The following is a 21,797-nucleotide window of genomic DNA, read 5'->3' on the forward strand; positions in this document are numbered from 1 at the left end:
CTGACTCACGCTCTGCCACTGTGGATACATCGTGCCACCCTCGGGCACTGGAGCTTCCTGGGCTGGGAAGTGACGGTGGAGATGCCCCCACTGCCAGGGGGCTCCTTGGAGCCACCAAATGTGCGTGGAAATTGGGGCAAGCCCAGGGCAGCCAGCTCGCTGGGGTGTGGGAAGGCTGTCATCAGTGGGCCTGGGTGGGACAGACAGCGTCCCCAGAACAATACATCAAGTCTGATAGCCCCAAGGAGGACACAGCGTTGTTCAGAGGAAGCTGAAGGTCAGGCGCGCCCCCTTGCAGGCCAGGTGGAGCAGGCAGGTCACTTTTCACTTCTGGGCACGGGTTTACATACACGACCCCAGCTGTGCCTTCAGAGAGTAGAAGAACCAGGACCCAAGACAGCCATCCTCCTCCCCGGACACATCTCCACGTGACTCCTGGCGAGTCCCATCCAGCCAGCATGTCCAGAATTGCGTAGTTTCCACAGCCTCCTGCTCTGTCCTTCCCAGACTCAGCCGGCGAGCTGGGCACCTTGGCTCTGGCTGGACGTGCCCTTCCCGCCCGCTCACATCTGCTGGGTCTGGGGCAGCCGCCTCTCAGCAAGCTCCGGGGACTTCCTCTGCCCTCACAGACCTTCAGCTGTTTTCACTCTGGCTGCGGAAACAGCCATCCAGTGTGTCTTCTCTCCACCTCGCCCCCACCCTAACCTGATTTCCAAGTACCCGAGCCACCTTAGGAAAACCTGAGACCCCGTGACTGCTCATCCTGTGCACCTAGGTCACCGTTGCCTCTTCCTTCCACGGATGTTCCAGACCCATCACGTATACCTGCCCCAAACCCCTCTGGACCAACTTCTGAGGGTCTCTACACATGTTCACCAGAGCACTTCTGGCTCATGTTGATCGTAGCGCCTTTTCTCAGTTCCCTCACTCATCGAGGGATAGGCTGTGTTGACGTCAGCGTCTTCTGTGGTGCCTTTAATACTGTGACAGGCTCAGCACAGAATCTCGGTTTACTGAAATAAACTGATGACCTAAACCCATATCCCATCAATTCCATTCTCAGCAGAATGCTGCTGCTTTGTTCCCTAGTTATAATACTCATTAGAAGGGACATACGGGGACTTCCCTGCCAGTTCAGTGGTTAATATTTCACCTTCCAATGCAGGGGATGTGGGTTTGATCCCCGGTCGGAGAGCTAGGATCTATCACACGTTCCTCTTGGGTCAAAAACACCGAAATGTAAAACGGAAGCAATATTGTAACAAATTCAATACTTTAAAATGGTCTACATCAAAAAATCTTTAAAAAATGAACATATATACACAGAATGTGCCCATGTTATATACCTGTTATGTGTACATGGATCTCATTCTGATCGTTTCCAATATTAAGGCTATGAACATAGAAATGATTCATTATAATGAACCTCTTTTGCCACCACTCTCGCACACAGTAGGTGCATGATAAAAGTTTACAGAATCACTGTAAGATTTAAAATACCAGAAATAAATGGGCTTTCAGTAATATTAATCCCTGAACTATAAGATCTATCCCCTTTTCATGATATCCTATGGCAAAGAAATTATGGGTATAAAAAGCAAAACATTGGCTGGCTAGCTATAAATTATACTCTGAAATAGCTAAAATTATAGTTGGACTGTGACCTTTCTGAATACATCCTGTTACGTGTCCTGCCCACACAGGAGAATAGTCATTCCTTTTAGGCTTGGCTGAAGCCCCACCATTGGTATCTTTCTTATCTGTGACTTCCTCTGGAGTAGAAAGACTGATTTACCACCCATGCTGCAGCTAAGAGCTCAAATCTGAGGGCTGGCCAGGTGCACAGGGATGAGGGAACTGTGTTTGAGCCTCCCATAATTTCGAGCCACAGAGAGGTCAAAGCAGAAAGACTAAATACTGTTTGTAACCTCTACCCATAATAATTTCTTGGGTAAGAAAGGGACCAGATCACTAACGAGTGGTATCAAGCGTAACTGAGGCCACACTCCTAGCAAGTCATCAAGATCAGAGATTATATTTAGAAGGGGTGGATAAGTATTAAATGTGGACTGCCAATCTGCTGCTGTTCCTGGCCTCAACAAAGAGCACACATTTTTAATTAAAAAAAAAAAAAAAAAAGAACAAACATCTTTAGGCAGGACATGGATGGTAAGGGCAGTTAAAAGGAGAGAACACAGGACTCTCCAAAATCATTTGCAGTGAGTCCTGCAGGTGCCAGGGTTGAAGCGCCCAGCCAGGTGACCTGAGTCAGGTCAGCCGAGGTCTTGGCCATCACCGTCTTCTGTTCTGGATCCCGAGGATGGACAGTCTGCTGCTCAGGGAAGAATGCTTTCTTGGGGTCACAGTGCTTGAGCTAACATGCAAAGCAACCCAGCTCCTCAAAGCCTCCCGAGTTGAAGATACTCTCAGGAGCTCCCCATGTTCTGACATGAGCAGAGAGAGCCAAGATATGGACCCGTGACAGCTCTCAGCAGACAGACCAGAGGAACATTAGCTTCCGGTGTATGTCCTGTGGTGTCAGCAGTGACCAGCCTGAAGCCCCAAGCTCTCCACTGCCTCCCCAGAGATGTGATGTCTATGGGACCAGTACCTTCAGGGAGGCTGATGGGGGAGAAGTTTCAGTTGAGGGACCCCTGCCAACTCCAGGTGGCTTCTCCTGTCATTGAGTCACCCAGGAACTTTACATGGTCATTGCTTTAAGGACCGGATGCTATATCTACCCCAAAGGAAAATTTCCACGGTCGTCTAAAAAATGAATTACACTGATTTGCTCATGACACTAACAACGTAACCCCTTCACACTGTTTTGGACATAGATGACTACCTCATTAATATTGACTTTTGAGGGTCTTAAGAGGAGGGCTGGCAGTATAATTAGCCTTTCTCTGCTGAATAAATGTTAACTAATTGCTTTACAAATAATATGTTGAGATGAGAAATCAGTTTTCAATTTTACAGCTGTACTCAGTTACACATTAGAATTTTTGATACGAAAGGTTAGTAAAATGTCACTAAAGATCTTCAAACCTAATCCTTACATACTGGGGGAAAAAATAGAATTCTAATAGAACAGACAAAGCTTGGATTACTGGGTTGGGGAATTTTCAGGGAGAATTTTGAGGTCTGTTAAATCACTTTTTTTTCCTCTCACTTTTAATTTACTTTATTAAAACATATTTCCTTACATCAGAGCAACATCACCTAAGGTATTATATTCTCCAGGGAAATCTATTCTCTCTTCCCGCCCCATCACTCACTGTAAATTCTAGGCAAGAGCACTAAGTATTAGACAAAAGGCTAATTTCCTCCACATCAGTTCATGTTGTTTAAGAAGTTAATATGCACAAGTGGTGGTAATTGAAGCAGGGCTGGAAGCCACTTCCAGTAAGAGATAATCACTAAAGGACAAAGACGGCAAAGATTCCACTCCAAGTGGGCTCTGGACAGGCCAACACTGGCCCCAGTTCTGCATACAAATGCAATTACCTCTCTTAACAATAAGACTTCATTAGTCTCCAGACGCCCAGTCCTGCTGCCTGCCCTGACGGCTGCCACCCTCACCAGCTCCCTTTTTGCAGTGCTCTGGGATCAGCGACACTTCCAGGCACATTTCATGTGGGATCTTTGCAGCTTCAGGTTTATGTTCTTATAGATGATGCAATGAATTTCCATCGACGATTTGAGAAAATGCAAACCGTTAATTCTGTGAAATCCTTGTTTCAGTCTCATAAAATGAGAGTATTTTTCTCGTCTTTCCTGAAATCCTCCAGTCTCTTTGGAGAAGACCTTGTAGAATCTGGGAGCCTCTTTGATAAGCAATTAAAGATTGCAGCACAGTGGAGAGTTCCCCAGCTGCTGTAAGGATGAATGCTATGTGCCAGCCACAAGCCCTCCCCTTCCATCCTTGGAAATGCTCTGGCTGTTTATCCCCCTGGATCCCTCTGGTTGTTTCTAACCCTCTAGCTTGGGAGATGGGAGAGGTGTTCTAGCATCTAGACCCGCTCTAATGTGGTGCCCCTCCAAGGTGGTCCCATCTCCTGAGTCCACCATCCCCCCGCCGGAGCATCCTGGTTTCCTTCGGCTCCCCGTCCTCTGCCTTTCCTCACTGGGTCCGTGGCCCTCAGCTTTGGAATAGAAGGCTCCCTGTTGTCACCGCTCTATTGTTATAGGGATCTTATGGCAGGGGTTCTGTGGGGCTGTCTTCAGCCAGCTCACCAATTCCTCGTCTCCTGTTGTCCGGGGCCAAGCCCGTCATCTCCTGGGAGTTCCATGAAAAATGCTTGCTGAAGAAATGCATACAAACACTGAATGGAAGGGACTCGAGTATTTTATCAAAATGGTGGTTTGAAATTTTGTCTATTCTTGACCATCAGTGGCTCATATCAAAAGATGAAAATATGATATGGACAACAGGGCATCCTGCAAGCTGCCTCCCTCTGGGGTGCTGAAAACAAAGTGACCTGCAGACCAGCAGCGTTCCCTTCCCTTTGGGTGCTGAGTACATCCAGGAATTCACTGCATAATTAGTAGTGTGGCTCGAGGTCAGCCATGCCATGGCCCTGAGGATACAGAGAGGACGCAGGTGTGGGCAGCCTCCTCCTCCGGAAGGTATTGATGGTAGGAATTCTAACACTTTACAGGAAGATTTGAAATTCTGGTAAGGCTTCTACTTAATTAATCTGAATCATCATCATCATTATCTTTTAAATCTCGCTTTTATTCCCCCAAAGCCTTTGAATTGAGGCTAGCAGAGGCTCTTCTCATCACAATGCACACATTTGAATTCAGGCCATTTTGTTGTGGTATTATTTTACGAATTTACCACTTCAGTTAAGCAGGGGAAATGGTATGTTGCATTGTTCCTTCTTGAAGCAAAATCTGAACAAAGGATGAGTCATCAGTTGGCATGACTCATCAGATTAGTCTGACAAGAGACTTACCGAGATAGGGTGGGTACAAAGCATTTCAACTGCTTATGAGCAAAGATTATATTAGTAATTTATCCTTCAAACATTTTTTGAAATAATTACAGCCTATTTTGACAGGGAATATGGATGTTAAGTCAGAAAAAGTTTTACTACAGAAAACTAAAACTTGTATCTCTTGTTATCTTGTTTCATGCTGAGATGGTCTTCAATTAGAATTTCACAGTTGGTCCAGATCACAATGGAAGGAGTGTCATTTTAGGGGGGAAAAAAAATGTTGTCTTGCTAACCACCTCCAAATTCCCAGGGATGGAAGATGTCACTTTGGAGGCTTGGAGTTTCAACATCTAGGAAGCGGAACAAACCCATTGCCCAAGGATGGATGTTTGGCTCTATGTAAATTGATTTGCCAATATAGGAATGGATGTTTTCAGTTGAGAAATGCCTGTGAATGCCCAGACTTTTATCTCCAAGTAGACTTTCTGTTGGGTTTCCCAGGTGGCTCAGTGGTAAAGAATCTGCCTGCAATGTAGGAGATGCCAGTTTGACCCCCTGGAGAAGGAAATGGCACCCCACTCCAGTATTCTTGCCTGGGAAATGCCATGGACAGAGGAGCCTGGTGGCCTACATTCCACAGGGTGTCAGAGTCAGACACGACTGAGAGACTAACAATGTGTTTTCTGTGAAGCTCTCAGCTCCATCCATTTCATTATTGTAGACCACTGATTCACGGGATTTCAGAGCTAGAAAGGACCTACCCGACCCCTTCCTGCAGTCCCACAGGACTGAGAGATCTAATGGACGCCCCTCTGAAGACTGAGGATGGCAGCTGAGCCCTAACCTCTTGGGGGCCCCCTACCTAAACTTCCGTCCCAGGCAGGTTGATGTCTCCAACCCTTTGCTTGTGGTCTTGGTGGTCCCCTTTCCCCTGAAATTGCTTCAAGATCTTTTGTCCCTTTGATTTTTTTTTTTTTCCCCTCCATGCCCTGTATATTTCCATGGCAGACTTGTTGTTTTATAGAGAAATACGTATCCCTGGCAGAGGCACGCGTTTATTCAAGGGCTGTGTTGCTGAATATGCAGGCAGGCAGCCGCATCTTGGACACGACCCCCTTTGCGTGTCCCTGGGCCAAGTGTTACTGGCAACACGGTGGATTCTTACATGGCTCGGAGAGAGTAATTGGTTTTCGGGTGAAAAGCAATGTGTAAATGCAAGACAGGCGGGGTCACATTCATTGACCCCCAGGGCTCTGGGCCTGCCAGCACGCAGGTATGACAAATTGCAAGACGGAGAGACTGGCAGCTCTTAGGGCCCCTTGTGTTCACCTGGGCTCTGGGACAACCACAGGCTCCGACGTTGGAGGAGGTCTTCATTTTGAAACTCCTTTCACCTCTTCAGTCCTGAGATGCCACAGGCATCCTACGGGAAGGACCTGGAAGAGCAGCAGAGATGGTGGTCCGGGGGCCCCTAGAGCGTTCCTGAAGTCTAGGGTGCAGGCCCTGATAGCTGAGGACCTGGCTGCCGGAGCCAGGCATGGAGCCAACTGCAGAGACTCAGAGCTGGAACCTGTCTCCTCCCGATGGCCTTGTCTCTACAGAGGTACTTGCCGGAATTGATGGAGGGGCGTTGCAGTTTCTTCCATGAGAAAAGAGGCACTTCTTTCTTAAAGCCTTTGCAATTTGGACAGTTCCTCTGGCTCACCTCCGAGATGTCTGCCTGCCCAACTGCAGTGCAGCAGGGTTACCTGGACAGGTGAGTCCTTCTGCCCTATTGAGTTCTGGATGCTTTTCTGTCAAAGAAACCTCTATTCTTCAGGGAGCATTTGACATTTGAGGATTGACAGGGCTGACGAACACGAAGACGTCATCTGGCTGAATCCCCCCTTCTTCCCCAATTGCCATGCTTTTTTTGGCAAAAGAGAACCGTGAGGGAAGGTTCCTATCTGGGTGTGTCAACAGCTGCCGGTTACCACTCTTGTATCCGTCTTTGGTGCTCTGATGGCAGTGTAAGGACTGGAGTAGCCACCACTGTGCCCCCCGGGACAGTGTTGCCACCCACCTGGGGCTGGATGCTCCTGGCAAAGAGACTTCTCTGTCTTTGATCCCTGACCCTCTGTCCTCACTTCTCCAGCTGTGTGCTCAACAAGAGGACGCTGGGCTTGGATCTGCATATGCTGTTTGTTCTCACCATCGAAATGATGTAATTTATCTGAGTGTTACATAAACCACTACACTGGAGGCAAGAGGGAATTATTTCTGTGGGTGAAATGCTCTGGAACGAGGAGGCTGCTACAAAGTACTGAGTGTGACAAACGGAGGGGTGGATCGACACCCAGAAGGCTCCCGAACTCAGATGCTGTCTCAAGACCATGTTCCACTGCAGGGAAGCGGGTGTGGTTCGTGGCAGATAACTCGGAAGTCTAGCTGGGGTGACCACAGGCACAGAAGACATCTGGTCCTCACCTCAAAAGACTGGCATAACCTTAAATGTGAGACCCCAAGTTTTATGATTCAAATTCAAACAACATGCTTATGATTTCATTTTTGACGGGTGTTCCAATTAGTGGACCAGAAGTGGGCTGTCTCCTCTTATCATCTCTAGCGCTCAGAAAACTCGTGCTAATGTTAATAACCCATGTTGAGAGTAACTGTTCAATTTTAGGGTTATAATTTTAAGTTATATCCTCTATAAAGTGATAGGAAAATTGGGAAACAGTTTGATGAGTATCTGTGTTTGACTTAGTAATAATATGGAGATTTCTGTTTGAATTTGTAGCACGAAGACTGCTTTTGTGGGGCAGTGGGAGTCCAGCTGAAATGTTACTATTAAGCCTTCAGAGTAACTTCCCTTTGCAGCAGAAGTTTGGGTGTCAGAAAATTTTGTTTTTGTTGATCACTCTGTTGGGTCTCCCTGCTGCTCGGTGGTAAAGAATCTGCCTGCCAGTACTGGAGACACAAGAGACACAGGTTCAGTCTCTGGGTTGGGAAGATCCCCTGGAGTAGGAAACGACAACCCACTCCAGTATTCTTGCCTGGAGTATTCCATGTACAGAGGAGCCGGGCGGGCTACAGTCCATGGGGTCCCAAAGAGTCGGACATGACTGAGCAGCTGAGCATGCACGCACATGTGCTAACGGGGTATTTTAAAATACTTTCCCAAAAGAGAGATTGAAAACTCCAGTTTTTCTCTAGTCCTGCCTCTCCTGGGACGCTCAGTGCACTTAGGGAACTGACAGTTGGGTGGTGTGGCTGTTGAGGGTGCCTACTCTGCCCAGTTCCTGAGGTTGCAGCCCACCTTCTACCATCACGTCTTTGATGACGAGGTCTCTGTGAGTAGGTACATGTTTCCCCAGTGTGCAGAGGATGAGCCGAGTGATTGCAACCCCTCTACCGGGTGACTGAGTCTTACTGCTGCTGCTGCTGCTAAGTCACTGCAGTTGTGTCCGACTCTGTGAGACCCTGTAGACGGCAAACCACCAGGCTCCTCTGTCGCTGGGATTCTCCAGGCAAGAATACTGAAGTGGGTTGCCATTTCCTTCTCTAATGCATGCATGCACGCTAAGTCTCTTTAGTCATGCCCAACTCTGTGCGACCCTCTGGACAGCAGCCCACCAGGCTCCTCTGGACACAAGATTCTCTAGGCAAGAATACTGGAATGGGTTGCCATTTCCTTCTCCAAGTGAGTCTTACTAAATTTTGTTAAATTCTTGTGATGCTGGAACTCCCAGTTCTTATGAAAAATTTGTCATTGGCCTGTATCCTGGGGTTCATACAGCTTGCTGGGTGAGCCACATCTAAGCAGTAACCCCTCAAGGCTAATTCCTGCACTTGATTGTTGAATCATTTTGAATATCACTTTTTTTTTTTTAAATGTAAGTTACTTCTGGATATACAGCTAAATTTATCTAAATTACCTCAGTTACATTGAAGAGTGTCCAGATACGTTCTTCTTTCAATCACCCACAACATGTTCAATGGGTTTATGTCATCAAGCTCACTTTCCAAATCTGTGACCACTCTGCTCTGTTGCACGGAGACTGGAGGCGTTTTAGCTCCTGAGTGGCAAAAGCTAACTGGTGAAGATATTTCTGCCAGGAGCTCTCGATTCTTTGTTTCTTTGCCTAATTGACTGGTTGAGTGCAGGCGTTTCATTTTATGTCACTTACATCCCTTCACTGTTGGACTCAAAGCTTTCTCCCATAATATGAATGTAGTGAAAAGACATCTCCGTAGGTTTATATTCAGAGTGCTTGACTTCTCTTGCATGGGGGCTTCATTTTCACGTCCTTGTTAACAGTGGGGAGCCACCAGGCCTCTGAGAGGCTGGGCCAGGGCTGCTGCAGGGGGCCCGGCTCCCTGCAGGCGGCCCCAAGGCCTTAGCAGTTAGGGTGTGCCTTTTGCTAGCCCGGAACCAGGCCGTGGTTCCTGCAAGGCAGGCTTTCTCAGGCGTGGCACAGTTGACATTCTGGGTGGGCTGACTCTTTGTCGTGGGGGCTGCCCACGTGTTACAGGATGTCAGCAAGCTCTGACCTCTAGCTAGTCGATGTAGCATGTCCCAGTTGTGGCAGCTGAAAGCGTCTCCCTCCGTCCTTGCCAAAAGTCCTCTGGGAGGCAAAACCCCTCTGGGTTGAGAACCTCTACGATGGGACTGGAGCTCCTGTCTGCCCTGTGCTTTCTTCTGCCGCAACCACAGCGGTCACGGTGATCCAGCTCGACTTGGAAAGAGCCTGGGGCCCCATCTGGGATGCGCTGTCTGGACTGGAGACTTGGTGGGACCACGACTGTGTGGACGAGAGCTTCCTGCCATTATTAAGACATTTATACCCTTTTTCTGTCTCCCCTTTCTTGATAAGAGAGTGGTAACTGTGAAGATCTCTTTAGAAGGGTTTTTTTTTTTTTTTTTTGGTTGAGATTGGGGTTCCTTTACACATTCTTAGAGATATAACTATACAGCTTCTTTTTATTCTTGATAATTTGGCAATCAACTAAAATTGTTCTTCAGGGTTAATTTTTTTAAAATGAACAAAATCATAACATCTCTTATTGCTCTCATATTTTGCTTATGAAAATTACATTTCCAAAAAGAAAAAAAAAACATAGTAAGTTCTCTGAAGGTCGTGATTGTGTCTTAAAATCCCAAATTATTGCCAAAAGCCTAACATGGTTTTTGCTTGTTGAAAGTTCCTGCTGAATTCTTGTCAATGTGAATAATCTAAATATACTTGGAATCGAAAAATGGTAAGACCAGACACAGAGCCCTGGGCTTTGTTGCTCAGTCATGTCTGACTCTTTGCAACCCCGTGGACTGTACCACCAGTCTCCTCTGTCCATGGGGATTCTCCAGGCAAGAATACTGGAGTGGGTTGCCCTCCTCCAGGGGAACTTCCCAACCCAGGAATCAAACTGGGGTCTCCCGCCTTGCAGGCGGATTCTTTACCAGCTGAGCTGCAGGGAAGCCCTAGACAGGGGATTATTTCCCAAGGAACCCAAGTGCCACAATCCTGCTGAGTTCGCAGGAAACAGACTGCATACTGGGTTTTCGGTGGTTCTCCCGGCACATACAGTGTGGTTCGCACACTGCGTTTCCTGTGGTATTCTTAGCGCATACAGTGTGGTTTGCAGCCTTTGATCTATACCATCTGAAGGGCTTATATTTCACAGCCGTTGCGGAACACACAGAACAGTGTTCACGACTATCGATTCTGAGGGAACAAGCCGTCAAACTTACACCAATTTCGGAAACGCCGCTAAGATGCATTTGCAAGATACATGGGTTCACGCTCTCCCTCACCCCGTGACTCTCTGCCTGAGGCTGCTTATTTAGAAGCTGCCTAGAATTAAGGTCAGGAAAGGCTCTTGACTTTTTTTTGTCTGATGTCATCATCCCAGCGGGGCCCCAGACGATTCTTGCATCCGTGGGTAAACATCATTTGTCACTCAAAATAACAAAGCGGGAAGAGGAGAACGTTGACATACCTATAGATAATACATGCACTGTTCCTGCATGTGTCACAGTTAGCTGTGTCTTGCCCAGTCCGATATGAAAGCCTACAAGATAAGAACAGGAGAGCATTACACGTGGCGGCTGCTGGCCCCTGGCCTCTCTAGAGCACGCGGCTCCCATCACGCGCTTTCCCACTGCCATCGCTCCTCGCGGGAGTGGAGACTGAGCCAGGCATTTCCCACTTCGCTCCGGTCTCTGTGTGCATTGTATACAATCAGGGCAACCACTGCGGCTGCTATTTAAATTAAAATCTAGGATGTGAACATAACCTAGCAGATGAGGCAAAGATTCTGATTTTGTTATAAGCAAGGGGAATTGGGGATGTTTCAGGGCAGTGATATTCATGGCATTTTAAAGAAACTTGAAAAGGAAACCAGCCTCAGATCTTCTTGACCTGATGGCTTGTTTCTGCCCCACAATCTCTTCACCCTCGAGAGGAGGGGTCTGCAGACTATGGTCCTCAGGTGAATCCCGCTCTTGGCCTGATTTTATCCAGCATGCTAAGATTGGATTTTACGTTCGTAGATGGTTTAAAAAAATGAACAATATTTGGAACATGTGAAAACTTGTGAAATTAAAATTTCAGTGTTCATAAAGTTTTAAATTTTGAAAGTAAAAAATGGTGAAAATTCTTACGTAAGTAGCTACAATATCCTTGGTCTGCAAATTCCGGAATACTCCCTCTCTAGCTCTTTAGAGTAAAAAATGTGCTGACCTGTGTGGCAGCATATCGGATGCCTTGTCAAGCCTTCTGACACCCTCTATGGCTGTGTTCTCTGCTGAGCCTGTCAGAGCTCGGACTAGACATTGTTGGAGGCGCGGTAGGGCAGTGTTCCCCGTCCTCTCATTAAAATGACGGAACCTTACTCATTTATTTTTTGGGGAGTATATTCTGGAAAGGTGTACAGCCGTTAAGATTTTCTTTGGCAAACTTTTTATTTTGTTTTGAGGTACAGCCAATGACCGTGTTGTGATAGTGGACAGTGAAGGGACCCAGCCGCCCATCTGCATGTGTGCATTCTCCCCCCAGGTCTCCTGCCATCCAGAGCCCTAAAGATTTAATGAGAGGATTTTCTTGAGTCTTCCTCAGCCCAGTCACCCCAAAAAAGCTAGTCTGGGGGAGCTTTCCTGATGTTTTTCCTGCCACTTTGACTGACCTATCCTCTCTCTTACTTTTCATGTGCAGGCCTATTTTATTCTGAATATTGCTTTGTACCAAGGGACAGACGTGATAACCAGAACCTGTTAGATTAGTAGCAGAAGCAGGGCTTCCATCTGAATTGGCTTAGACACACACTTTGGGGGCACATTTACATTTGGAGAGCGACTCAACATAATAATAGTGCCCAGAAGGTTTTCTGTCAACAGAGGGGATATTTTTATCACCTTCCCTGTGTAAATGTCTCTTTCCTCCCGTGATGGGTTTTGAATTGAAACTCACTTTTTGTTTTCCTCATTATGTTTGGTGTTACATAAACATTTGACAAAAGGATTTTTCCCCTCCATGCTGTTTTCACAGCGAGCTTTGCTAAACTTGAACTTGACCTTTGAGTTCTGTGCATTGTGTTTATTAACCAAGTGACCACATTCTGTCCTATAGGGTTGCCAGTCTCTGCGATCCATGATATTTGAGCCACAACTGGAGTCGCCCTGTGGCTGTATTTGTGTGGACCTCCGTTCCCCATAGAGGGCACCTTTGAATGCCCCCCTGGGGTCTTTTCCTGCCCTCTGGGCTTTGTCAGGAGGGGAGCAGGAAAGGGCTTGTGCCTCATACTTCCCCCTTTTCCTTAGCCCTTTCCTCCTGACAACAAACGCCAAGGGTACATTCTTCCTGAGCTTTCCCCCCTGACTCTAGATTATCACACTCACACCAGGTTCCTCCCTGTCTGACACTACCTCCCTTCTTCCATGCCTTATCATATGTAACAGGCCTTTCTCCATCCCACTGGTTTTTCTGGAGCTCGGTCCTCAGCTCATGTCTCACCACAGTGGCTGTGTGCAGTGTAATAAGCACAGGACTTGAGCACACATCTAGCAATGACGCATCTGCTGCAGGACCTGCGGTCCTGCTGTGGGGCTGGGCTGCAGACGAGGGGCTGCAGCTCTGCCTACTGCACTAGTGTAAGCTAACCACCAGCCGGGAAGAGGGTGCATGATAGTTGTCTGTGTCACATTCTACAGGTTAGGATTTTAAAAGAAAACAGAGGACATCAGGGGCATTTCCTAACCATTATTAGAGGGGCACTCTTACTTGGCTCTGCAGAACGTCCAACTTCCACGCTTGCAGAACCTTCCTGCTCAAGACCTCAGGACAGATCTCAAATCGCCATCAATTCTCATCAGCACCACACCCCTTCCTCGCCCAGGATTGTGGAGTTCCCAAGTGTCTCACTTACATTAGAGCCTTGAGTCCTGCAGTTAATTACGCTAGCTCATTTTACAGAGGAGAATACAGCAACACTTCAGGTCTGGGATCTCATTATTCTTGGACCCCAGGCTTCCGATGCTCTGTGACCTGCTCCAGCCTCGGGGCCCGTGTCCTGCACTGGGTGTAACTGGCAGCTTGGGGTAGTCAGTGAATCCAGCAGCGACGGGACAAAGGCTTCAGGCACCCGAAATGCACGAGAGAACTGTCTTCCCGGACCTTGGGGCTCTTCAGTGATAAATTGCTCTTTTTAAAGACCTTTCTGAACAGACTGTTCTTATCACTTTGCAAAAAGCACACACTTTTGCGCTGTTATAGTCAGTAGGCAAATAGTTATTAAGTGCCTATTAGGTGTCAGACCTTACTCTGCCTACCAAGGAGACATTCTGGAATAAGATCGAGTCCTTGTCCTCAGGAAGCTTAAAACACACTGGGAGAACCAGATGGGCGATGTGTAAACAGATGGATGAATGAAAGAAAGGGTTTGGATGCTGCTCTGTTAAGGACATGTTGTGGGAGGGTGGCTTTGGCTCACACACCGAGGACCTTGCATCTGGATAGAGAACTGGGTGATAATAAAAGAGCAGGTAGTCATCTCCAGATCTAAAGATGAGTTTTGCAAACAAAAGGACCATCACTTGTGAACATCATAATGGGAATGATGTTGGCATGTCTGCCAGAAAAAGAGCCAGTGTGGCTGGAAAATCAGGAGCACACGAGAGAGGAGGGAGGTGAGATCAGATCATGTAAAATAGGAAACTCTCTGGACATCTGCTTTACATGTAATGGGAAGCCACTGTGTTTTTATACGTAGAGCCCAGGATGACACAGAACATATCTCCTCTTAACTTTAACTCTTACTCTTCTCCTTCTAAAATATAATTTTCATTCAATTTCCTTTTTCTTCCTTCTTTTCTTTATAACCCATCCTAACTCACTCATTCCTGAAATACAGCATGGTGTGCTGATGTTTGTTGATTAGAAGCAAGTGAGTCATAATATCTACCTTATAGGGAAACATGTCTGTGGTCACTTTTTTTTTTAAAGCTAATTTAAATGAAAAATTGGTGGTCCATCAAATTTCCACCGTACATGAGAAGTATTTTCAGGATCTCATTGCCATGAACTTTCCTTGGGAAGACCCTTCAAGATGTTTGTTTGGGACCTTTTGTTTTTGAAGGGGTTCAGATGTTTGGAGTCCAAAAATGTAGTTCATAAAAATGGCTATCGATGAGAGATTAATTTGTGGATAAAAGTTAAAGTGTTGCCCTTGTATCCTGTGGTTAAGTCACAGGCTGCCTTCAGTAGCTGTTGTCAGTCAAGGTATGTCCACTGCAGTTTTATTAAACACGAGAGTGTTCTTTACAGAGGACTGAATGTGTATAATCTAGTGTGCTTATTGCTTTGATAATCCATCTAATTGTCCCTGGGGCTTCCAAGATGTAGGGTTTGGCTTCGCTGATAATTTTATGGTCAAAATAATGATTGTGTTGCAGCATCTGAATGCATGTGTTCTCCAAATGCAGACCAAACAGATAAGTTCTTTCTACAGGACAGGGAACACAGAATGCCATTATGGAATGCCCCTGTTTTCCTTCTCACTTGGAAACAAGTCATAAAAGCAATACTTGGAATGATTATCTTTGTGGATGGCCATTGCCATGAAGAGAAGCAGCCAGAAACTGAGCTGCTGGGGCAGATACTTCTCCAGAGATGGTATGGCTAGAGGCCTTTTGTGGTTAGAAGTTTGGAGAAGAGAGAGCTCCGATCATTGATATCACAGCTGCAGAGGAAGAACATCTTGATCAAAAATGACACATTCTGTCTTGCACATTAATTGCTATCTTTATAAAGCTCTCTCCTCTTTTATTTTGAAGAACTTATACCTTTGGTAGGTTTATAACCCATGTCTGCCATAATGCCTGGTACACTCTGGGTGTTTGGCCAGTATTATTTTATTAATCAAATAAGGCGGTCAGTCTCTGTGCTCCCATATTGAAGTCCAGTAACAGAAAAATCTATGGGAAAAAATCCAACTGAGTGCAATAAGCAAGTGAAATGCATAAATTATGAACACTTTGGTCCTCACTTACTTCCTAGTGTGAGCCTCTTTGGATCCCAATGATAAGCACGTTTATTGTAAACGTGGAGTTTTTTTTTTTTTTTTTTAATGCACTGATCTTTACAACACTTGCTGTTTATTGTCCCTTTACAGTTAGTTGCCATTTGTTAGTATTCCCTGTACTCAACAATGTGTACTACCTGGGGAGGTACGGAGAGAGGCGGGTGCAGAAAGTATGACATTCAGCACCAAGGACAGCGCCAAGAGTCCAAGATGCTTTATTTTCTGTTTCTCTGACCTCCTGACTCCCATCCTTGCAGATCACAGTTCTATCCCAGGGACATTTCTGGAACCCTGATCCTCTCCTTGCCTGATGCCCTTTGGACACTCACTGGTCAGGGTGGGCTTTATTGAAAGGTAAAGGACACTAGACCCAAATTAGGAAATTAATAGGGATGTAAAAGCATGGACTTGGTTGATAGCTCACAGAAGAGGGATTATTGTTCTTGATTTCTTATATCAGAAGGCTTTACTCAAGCTAATTTTACAAAGCAGTTTTGGTGGGGTCCAGTTGGAGAGTCATTTCCACTTCTGCTTTGTAGTGAAACAGATTTCTTCAGAAGACCTTGCTGTACTTTAAAGAAAGTATAACGAATGTCTGTTATAGAAGACAGCACAGAACTCTAGTTAAGGCACCCCCTTTTGAAGAAAACATAGGGTCTTCCTTTCTTTAATGGTCTAGAATATTTAGGTTTAATTCAGAATGCATCTCACCAGTTTCTCTAGCTACCTTTGGCTTCTGCAGACATCTGCCCCAATTCTTTTTTCCTCCAATTCATTAGTTGTCATTATAAAAATTTTGTGAATGTAAAAATATACTTTTGCCCATTTATATAAAATAGACGGCACTGCTAACAATTCAGGGTCTGTAAGTCTTCTGTTATTCTTGTTGCAGGTCAACAACAAAAGAGACAAGGAGGACTGGGATTAAAAAAAAAAAATGAAGAAGGGGTGGCAAAGGGCAGAGCTGGTGTGGCAAGGTTTGTAACAAAGCCATAGAATGATCAAGGCAGAAAGATGTCAGCCAGCTCCCGCCTGAGCTGGACCACGGCTGTGTCCTGGGAGGTAGGGATGAGGAGCCGGTGACAGGCAGCATCTGCCTTTTCATGAAGGCCTCACAGGGAGATCTAAGATACCAGAGCCCTGGGGGGTAGGAGAGGGTGCTGCGAAATGTCAGAGAAAGGTCACGGAAGGCTTTCTTCCTGGCCCCATATCCGAGTGGCTCAGTGTCTCTGAGACCTTGAAGATGGGGCCTGAGACGAGACTGACAACTGCGTGTCTCTACCATCCCCCGCCCCCCAAGAAAACTGGTGAAAAGGTCAGGAAAAGGAAAAAAAAAGAGGTCTCTGACTGTGCCTGCTATCAGAAGCAAAGTTCCAACAAAGTTAAAAGCATCTCGGGAGGAGCATGGCTGGCAAGTGGAAATGATTCTGGGGTAGCGAACTGTGATCACGGGCACTGGATTGACTTTCCCGCATGCTTCTCCTGCCCCGTCCCTCAGCCCTGTTTTCTCCAGAAGATCTTAAATTCCAAGGAAAATTCTCTTCTCGTGTTTCCCCGGGGGCTTGTGGATGGAGTGTTTGGTTTTAGATTTCAGAAAAGAATCCTGCTCTCAACCAGCATCCCCCAGAGGGGGCCCTCCTCCACCTCGGCTTCGGGGCACAGGACAGAGGCACAGGAGACCCCGCTGCCAAGTTGTTCGTCTTTTAAGTGACGTGGTGATTTACAGTAAGTTCAGATCTCCTAGCATGTAAGCAAAAGACATGTGTGCTAGAATCAGGATGTGATCCTTTAATTGGGGTCTTCAAAACACTGGTTACATAGGGTATTGGAGCTGTCACTTTGAATTAACTCAAAGCTGGGTGTTAGGCTCTTTGCTTAGACAGTGGTCACTGCTCTCAGTGATCATTTTATGCCCCTGTTTAATTTATTCTCCTAATTTTGATCTTTCTTGTTCTTTCTCACTGTGTGCCAAAAACTTTTTTTTTTTCCTTTCCTTAGTCTAGGCCAGGTTTGTGCTCCAGCTGCGCTTTCTTGATAACTGAGCCATCATTTATATCAGCATCTTAAAGGGCTTTTCTGCTTAATAGTCTCAAAGTGACATTAATTTAGAGGCATTAAGTGATACCTCTGTTTTTGTTGGGGGAAATGAAATTTCAAAGAGTCAGGCTCAGCTGTTTTCATAGACCCTCTCCTACGTTTTAAGCCCACCTCTGCCAGTAGTTTTGGCTGCTTTTTTAAGTCTGAGTTCTCACTAGGAATTTGCCAGATTATGCCCTGAAATTGTAGTTAGTTCCTGTATCAGCTGTTGGGTGGTTCAAGTGTGTCTGGAATTTCCTCATTTATCTATGGAAACTCAATTATATCTATTGTATTCACTTGAGCTGCTAAGTGCCAGGATTTGGGGAACATCCAATGTAAATTTGTTGAAAAAACATGAAGTCGATTTTCCTAACAAACACCGAGAACACCCACTGGTCAGTAGAAGGCAGTACTGGCCTTCATTGGTGATGGTCTGACTAGGTCCCCTTTTTTTCCAGTAGCTGAGAGGAGCCTTTTTCTAGCCAGTGGCAGGTTTGCTATGTTAGGCTGAGCAATTCTTTGTTCATTAGTGGCCTAGAATCCCCAAGCTGACAAAGCAGTGTGTTTTAAAAACTGAGGTTGCGTTTTGAGAAACACAGACTAACAGTGACCCCCCCAAACCTTCGCGCCACCCTCTGCTTTCCCCCGCCTTTAGCCGTGTCTAAGTGGGTCAGTTGTTTTGAACCCTTCTGAGAATTCTTTATGTCTGCCTTCTTAGTGCAGTCGGCAGTGCATCAGTCTTTGCCATCACCTGCTCTTCAGGTCCCCTTTAGCCAGCTCCCAGTGACTTCCTTCCACCAGAACTCATAGCATTTGGTACTGTCCTGGCATGCTTTGTCTTCTCTGTTTGCCCAGCCAAAACCTGGCTTGTCGGTCGCGGGAGAGGTGGCAATCAAGGTTTAGGATACACGGAATGGTGAATGACAGAGCAAATGAAAAATGAAATGATTTGGGAAGGTAACTTTGTCTCAGTCGGTCTATGAGGATTGATCTCTGTTTCACTGGAGTTTGGCAGCTCTTCCTTGAAATTTACAGAAAATTTTAAAAGACCCGTGTTTCCATACTCAGTGCGATGAGTATGGTAGGGCAGTGACTGCATTAGCGTTTCCTGATTATAATGGCTGCATTGTCTGTATTTAGAGAGTTTCAGCCAGCAGTCACTTATTCTAGGACCCTGGTTTCTCTCTTCCCCTTCTCTACTGCCTGTAGGCATGAGGTCAGAGAGTAAGGCCAGCACCATTAACTACCGGCTTCCTCTTTTTTCTGCTCTGGACTTCTTTTTTGTAGAAAAGGGTTCTCATTTAGATTTAAGGATATTAAATACTTCTTTCCAGACACACTCATGTGATCCCCCCTGAGTTTGAATATGTATGTTCCAGAGGTCATTTGTATAAAATAAGAGTTGCTCTGGTTGAAACCATTAAAGGAGATCTATTTTTGGAGTCCCATGTTAGAAGGAATAATGACTCTACGAGCTAGATCCTTAGATTTTACAGCATTCTGTGTTGAGTCTCAATACAGCCAGAAAACATTTCACGGCTGGCCTGGGAACCCCAACGGCTGGCCTGGGAACCCCGACAGCATGTATGATTTTGGTTTTTTGCAAATTGCTCTGTGGTCCAAACAAGTTGCTTAGAAATGATGTTTTTGGAACATAGCCCAATCACAGCTTGAGCTGGATCTTTTGCCTTCCACTTCCCCTTCTAATCCCTCATCATCTTACTCTTAATTTTTTTCCACTGGACGGTGAAGTTCTCAGAATTATACATGCACCATTCTCCCAGTCAGGAACTGAGATGTGGACTCTTGATGAACTAGCTGTTTATGTAAACCCCATATGAGCTTATTAAACACACCTGGGTAATTTTCAGGAATCATGGTCATTTCTATGTAGTGTCCTGCTTGGGGTTTCCCAGGTGGTACAGAGGTGAAGGATCCGCCTGCCAAGGCAGGAGATGCAGGTTCGATCCCTGGGTCAGGAAGATCCCCTGGAGGAGGAAATGGCAACCCACTCCAGTATTCTTGCCTGGATAGTTCCATGGACAGAGGAGCCTGGCGGGCTCTATAGTCCATGGGGTCAAAGCGTCGGCCGTGATTGAGCGAGCACTCATGCAGTGTTCTGATGACAGACTTCCAAGCACGTACTCTAAACTAGCCAAAATAACTGTATGGCTTTCACTGTGTTTGCATGCTCAGATCACTGGATGCTTCCTATTCTCAACTTCGTGCACCGCCCTTTGTTGGGGAGCAGTTGCTTGGATGAATAAAACACAGACCTTGCCCACAAGACACTTCAAATCTAGAGCACATATGTTTCCAAGGTAAAGGATTTGCTTCTACGTTAAGGGAGTAAGCTGTATGGCCTCCAGCAGAAGCCCTATTTCCATGGGGCAATTTCTGTACTCGTTCATGCCAGCATCCATGGCCTGGACCAGCTCCTCTGGTCACTCGTCAGCAGCTCGGATGGCTTCTGGCCAATCTCCAGCACCCTTTTGTGACTCTCTTCCAGAGCATTCCACAGTGGATGCTGACCTTGTCCAGCAGAGATGTCTTGCTCCCGTGTGACCGAGAGCATCTTGGTGGCCACAGACGTGACTTCCTCTGTCTCCCCCGTCCCACCCAACATGTAGTTTGGTGCCTTCCAGAGAGCAGGGCTGGAGGTGTGCTTCAAAAATGCAGCTTCTTTCCTGACTAATAGAAAGTGAGTACCCTACTCCCTTCTCTGCTTTAAACCTCTCACCATGGAACATGCCAGAAAATTACGGCTTTGCTTTCTAATCTGTCTCCCCTTCCATGACATCAGCACTCTGAGGGCAGGGAGCTTTCTCTGTCGGTTCCCTGACGGATATTTAGTGCTCACACTGGGGTCTGAAGTGTAGTGAGTGCTTCAGAAATACTCTGAATAATGGACGAGTGAATGAATGAATGAAGAATCTGCCTGAGTGTTCTCCAGGATTAACTGATACCCACCCACAGTAGGGTCAATTCTGCGATGTTCCTGGCTGGATCAGGTGAAAACATCTGTCTTAACGTATTACCACGATCCCATCGTAAATATCCCCCAAACAAGTGGAAGAGGTCAGTCATCTCCTGCTTCCCACACTCAGTCATTAAAATAAATGGCTTAGTCTGCACCTAAACCAGCTCCCCTGCTGACCCCGGGGAGACGTCAGTTCTTCATCCCAGAAGCAATCCAGGCGAACGAGTTTCGGTGAGAAACACTCTATTCATAATGAACTCAGTGGCTTTTCTTTAGACGCTGTTGTCAAATTAACTTTTATTGGCCCAGCAGCTCCCCAGATGTGGTGACACTATAATTCTGGGAGGCTCTGACTGTTTGGGAGGCTTTTAATGCTTGTGTTCATTACAAAGAATGAAAGGGAAACAGGAATGGTGGTGAGTGGTGCAGCGTGGCTGCAGGCATGTGGAGGTCCGGGCCACGCGGTCCCCCTCCCCCGGGGGTCGGCGGGAGCCAGGCGGTCCCTGTTGCTTTCCCCCTCAGCCACCTTGCCCCTCCTCCAGCGCCGCTTCTCCTGGGCCTTGCTTCTCCCCAGGCCCTGCCCCAGCTCTCTGCTTCGTCATGACGAAGACGGGATATATCCTTATTATTGCATAGTCATCATTGCTCCTATCAGAATTGTGTGCCGGTTTGGACAGAGACAGACTCAGAGCTGAACACTCTCGTTAGGGCAGGTCTTTTTTCTTTAGTGTTTTCTAACCCTGTTTCCATGCAATAAAAGCATAATATGTAAAAACTGGGGCAGCTGGTAATTATTATTTTCACATAGAACTGCCTGGTTATATTACAAATAGGGCAAAGCTTACAGTTTCTCTCATGTATTTCTGAAATCAAGGAGATGCTAGTAGGGAGGGCAAAGCTTATAGTTTCATATGTTTCTGAAATCAAGGAGACGCTAGTTGCAAAATGATGACAATAATGACAGAAACGTCACTGGCCCTACGGGGCATCAGGAGTAACTATTAATAAAGGAAAAAACTTTTTTAGGGTTGAGCTGAAGCTGAGTTGATTAACTTATTTCCTGGAGGAGAGATAAAGCTAAAGCTATAATTTATTGAAAATTAATGAAAATGAATCTTGGTGGCACTGGCTACCAAACTTGAATGAAAATAGGAATGTGAGTATACTGCATGAAAACAGATTTTCCTTCTGGAATGCCACTTTCTCCAGCTCTAGTATTGCCACTTATCTCACTTTCA

At 46.2% G+C, this 21,797-nt stretch overlaps 2 protein-coding genes across 6 annotated transcripts in view; one reads left to right on the forward strand and one right to left on the reverse strand.

The window, feature by feature from the left end:
* The window catches only part of DOCK1 (dedicator of cytokinesis 1), a 556,998-nt gene that overhangs the window by 229,319 nt on the left and 305,882 nt on the right, over window positions 1-21,797 (forward strand). The gene's annotated exons all lie outside the window — the stretch shown is intronic.
* Window positions 1-21,797, reverse strand: part of INSYN2A (inhibitory synaptic factor 2A) — a 62,455-nt gene that overhangs the window by 7,604 nt on the left and 33,054 nt on the right. For both annotated transcript variants that reach the window (XM_070781091.1, XM_019952807.2), the window contains one exon: window positions 10,923-10,994. In XM_070781091.1, coding sequence (XP_070637192.1) covers window positions 10,923-10,994 — 72 coding nt within the window. The remainder of the gene's footprint in view (window positions 1-10,922; window positions 10,995-21,797) is intronic.

The sequence above is a fragment of the Bos indicus genome, chromosome 26, assembly GCF_029378745.1.
Source record: "Bos indicus isolate NIAB-ARS_2022 breed Sahiwal x Tharparkar chromosome 26, NIAB-ARS_B.indTharparkar_mat_pri_1.0, whole genome shotgun sequence".
NCBI classification, from domain to species: Eukaryota; Metazoa; Chordata; class Mammalia; order Artiodactyla; family Bovidae; genus Bos; species Bos indicus.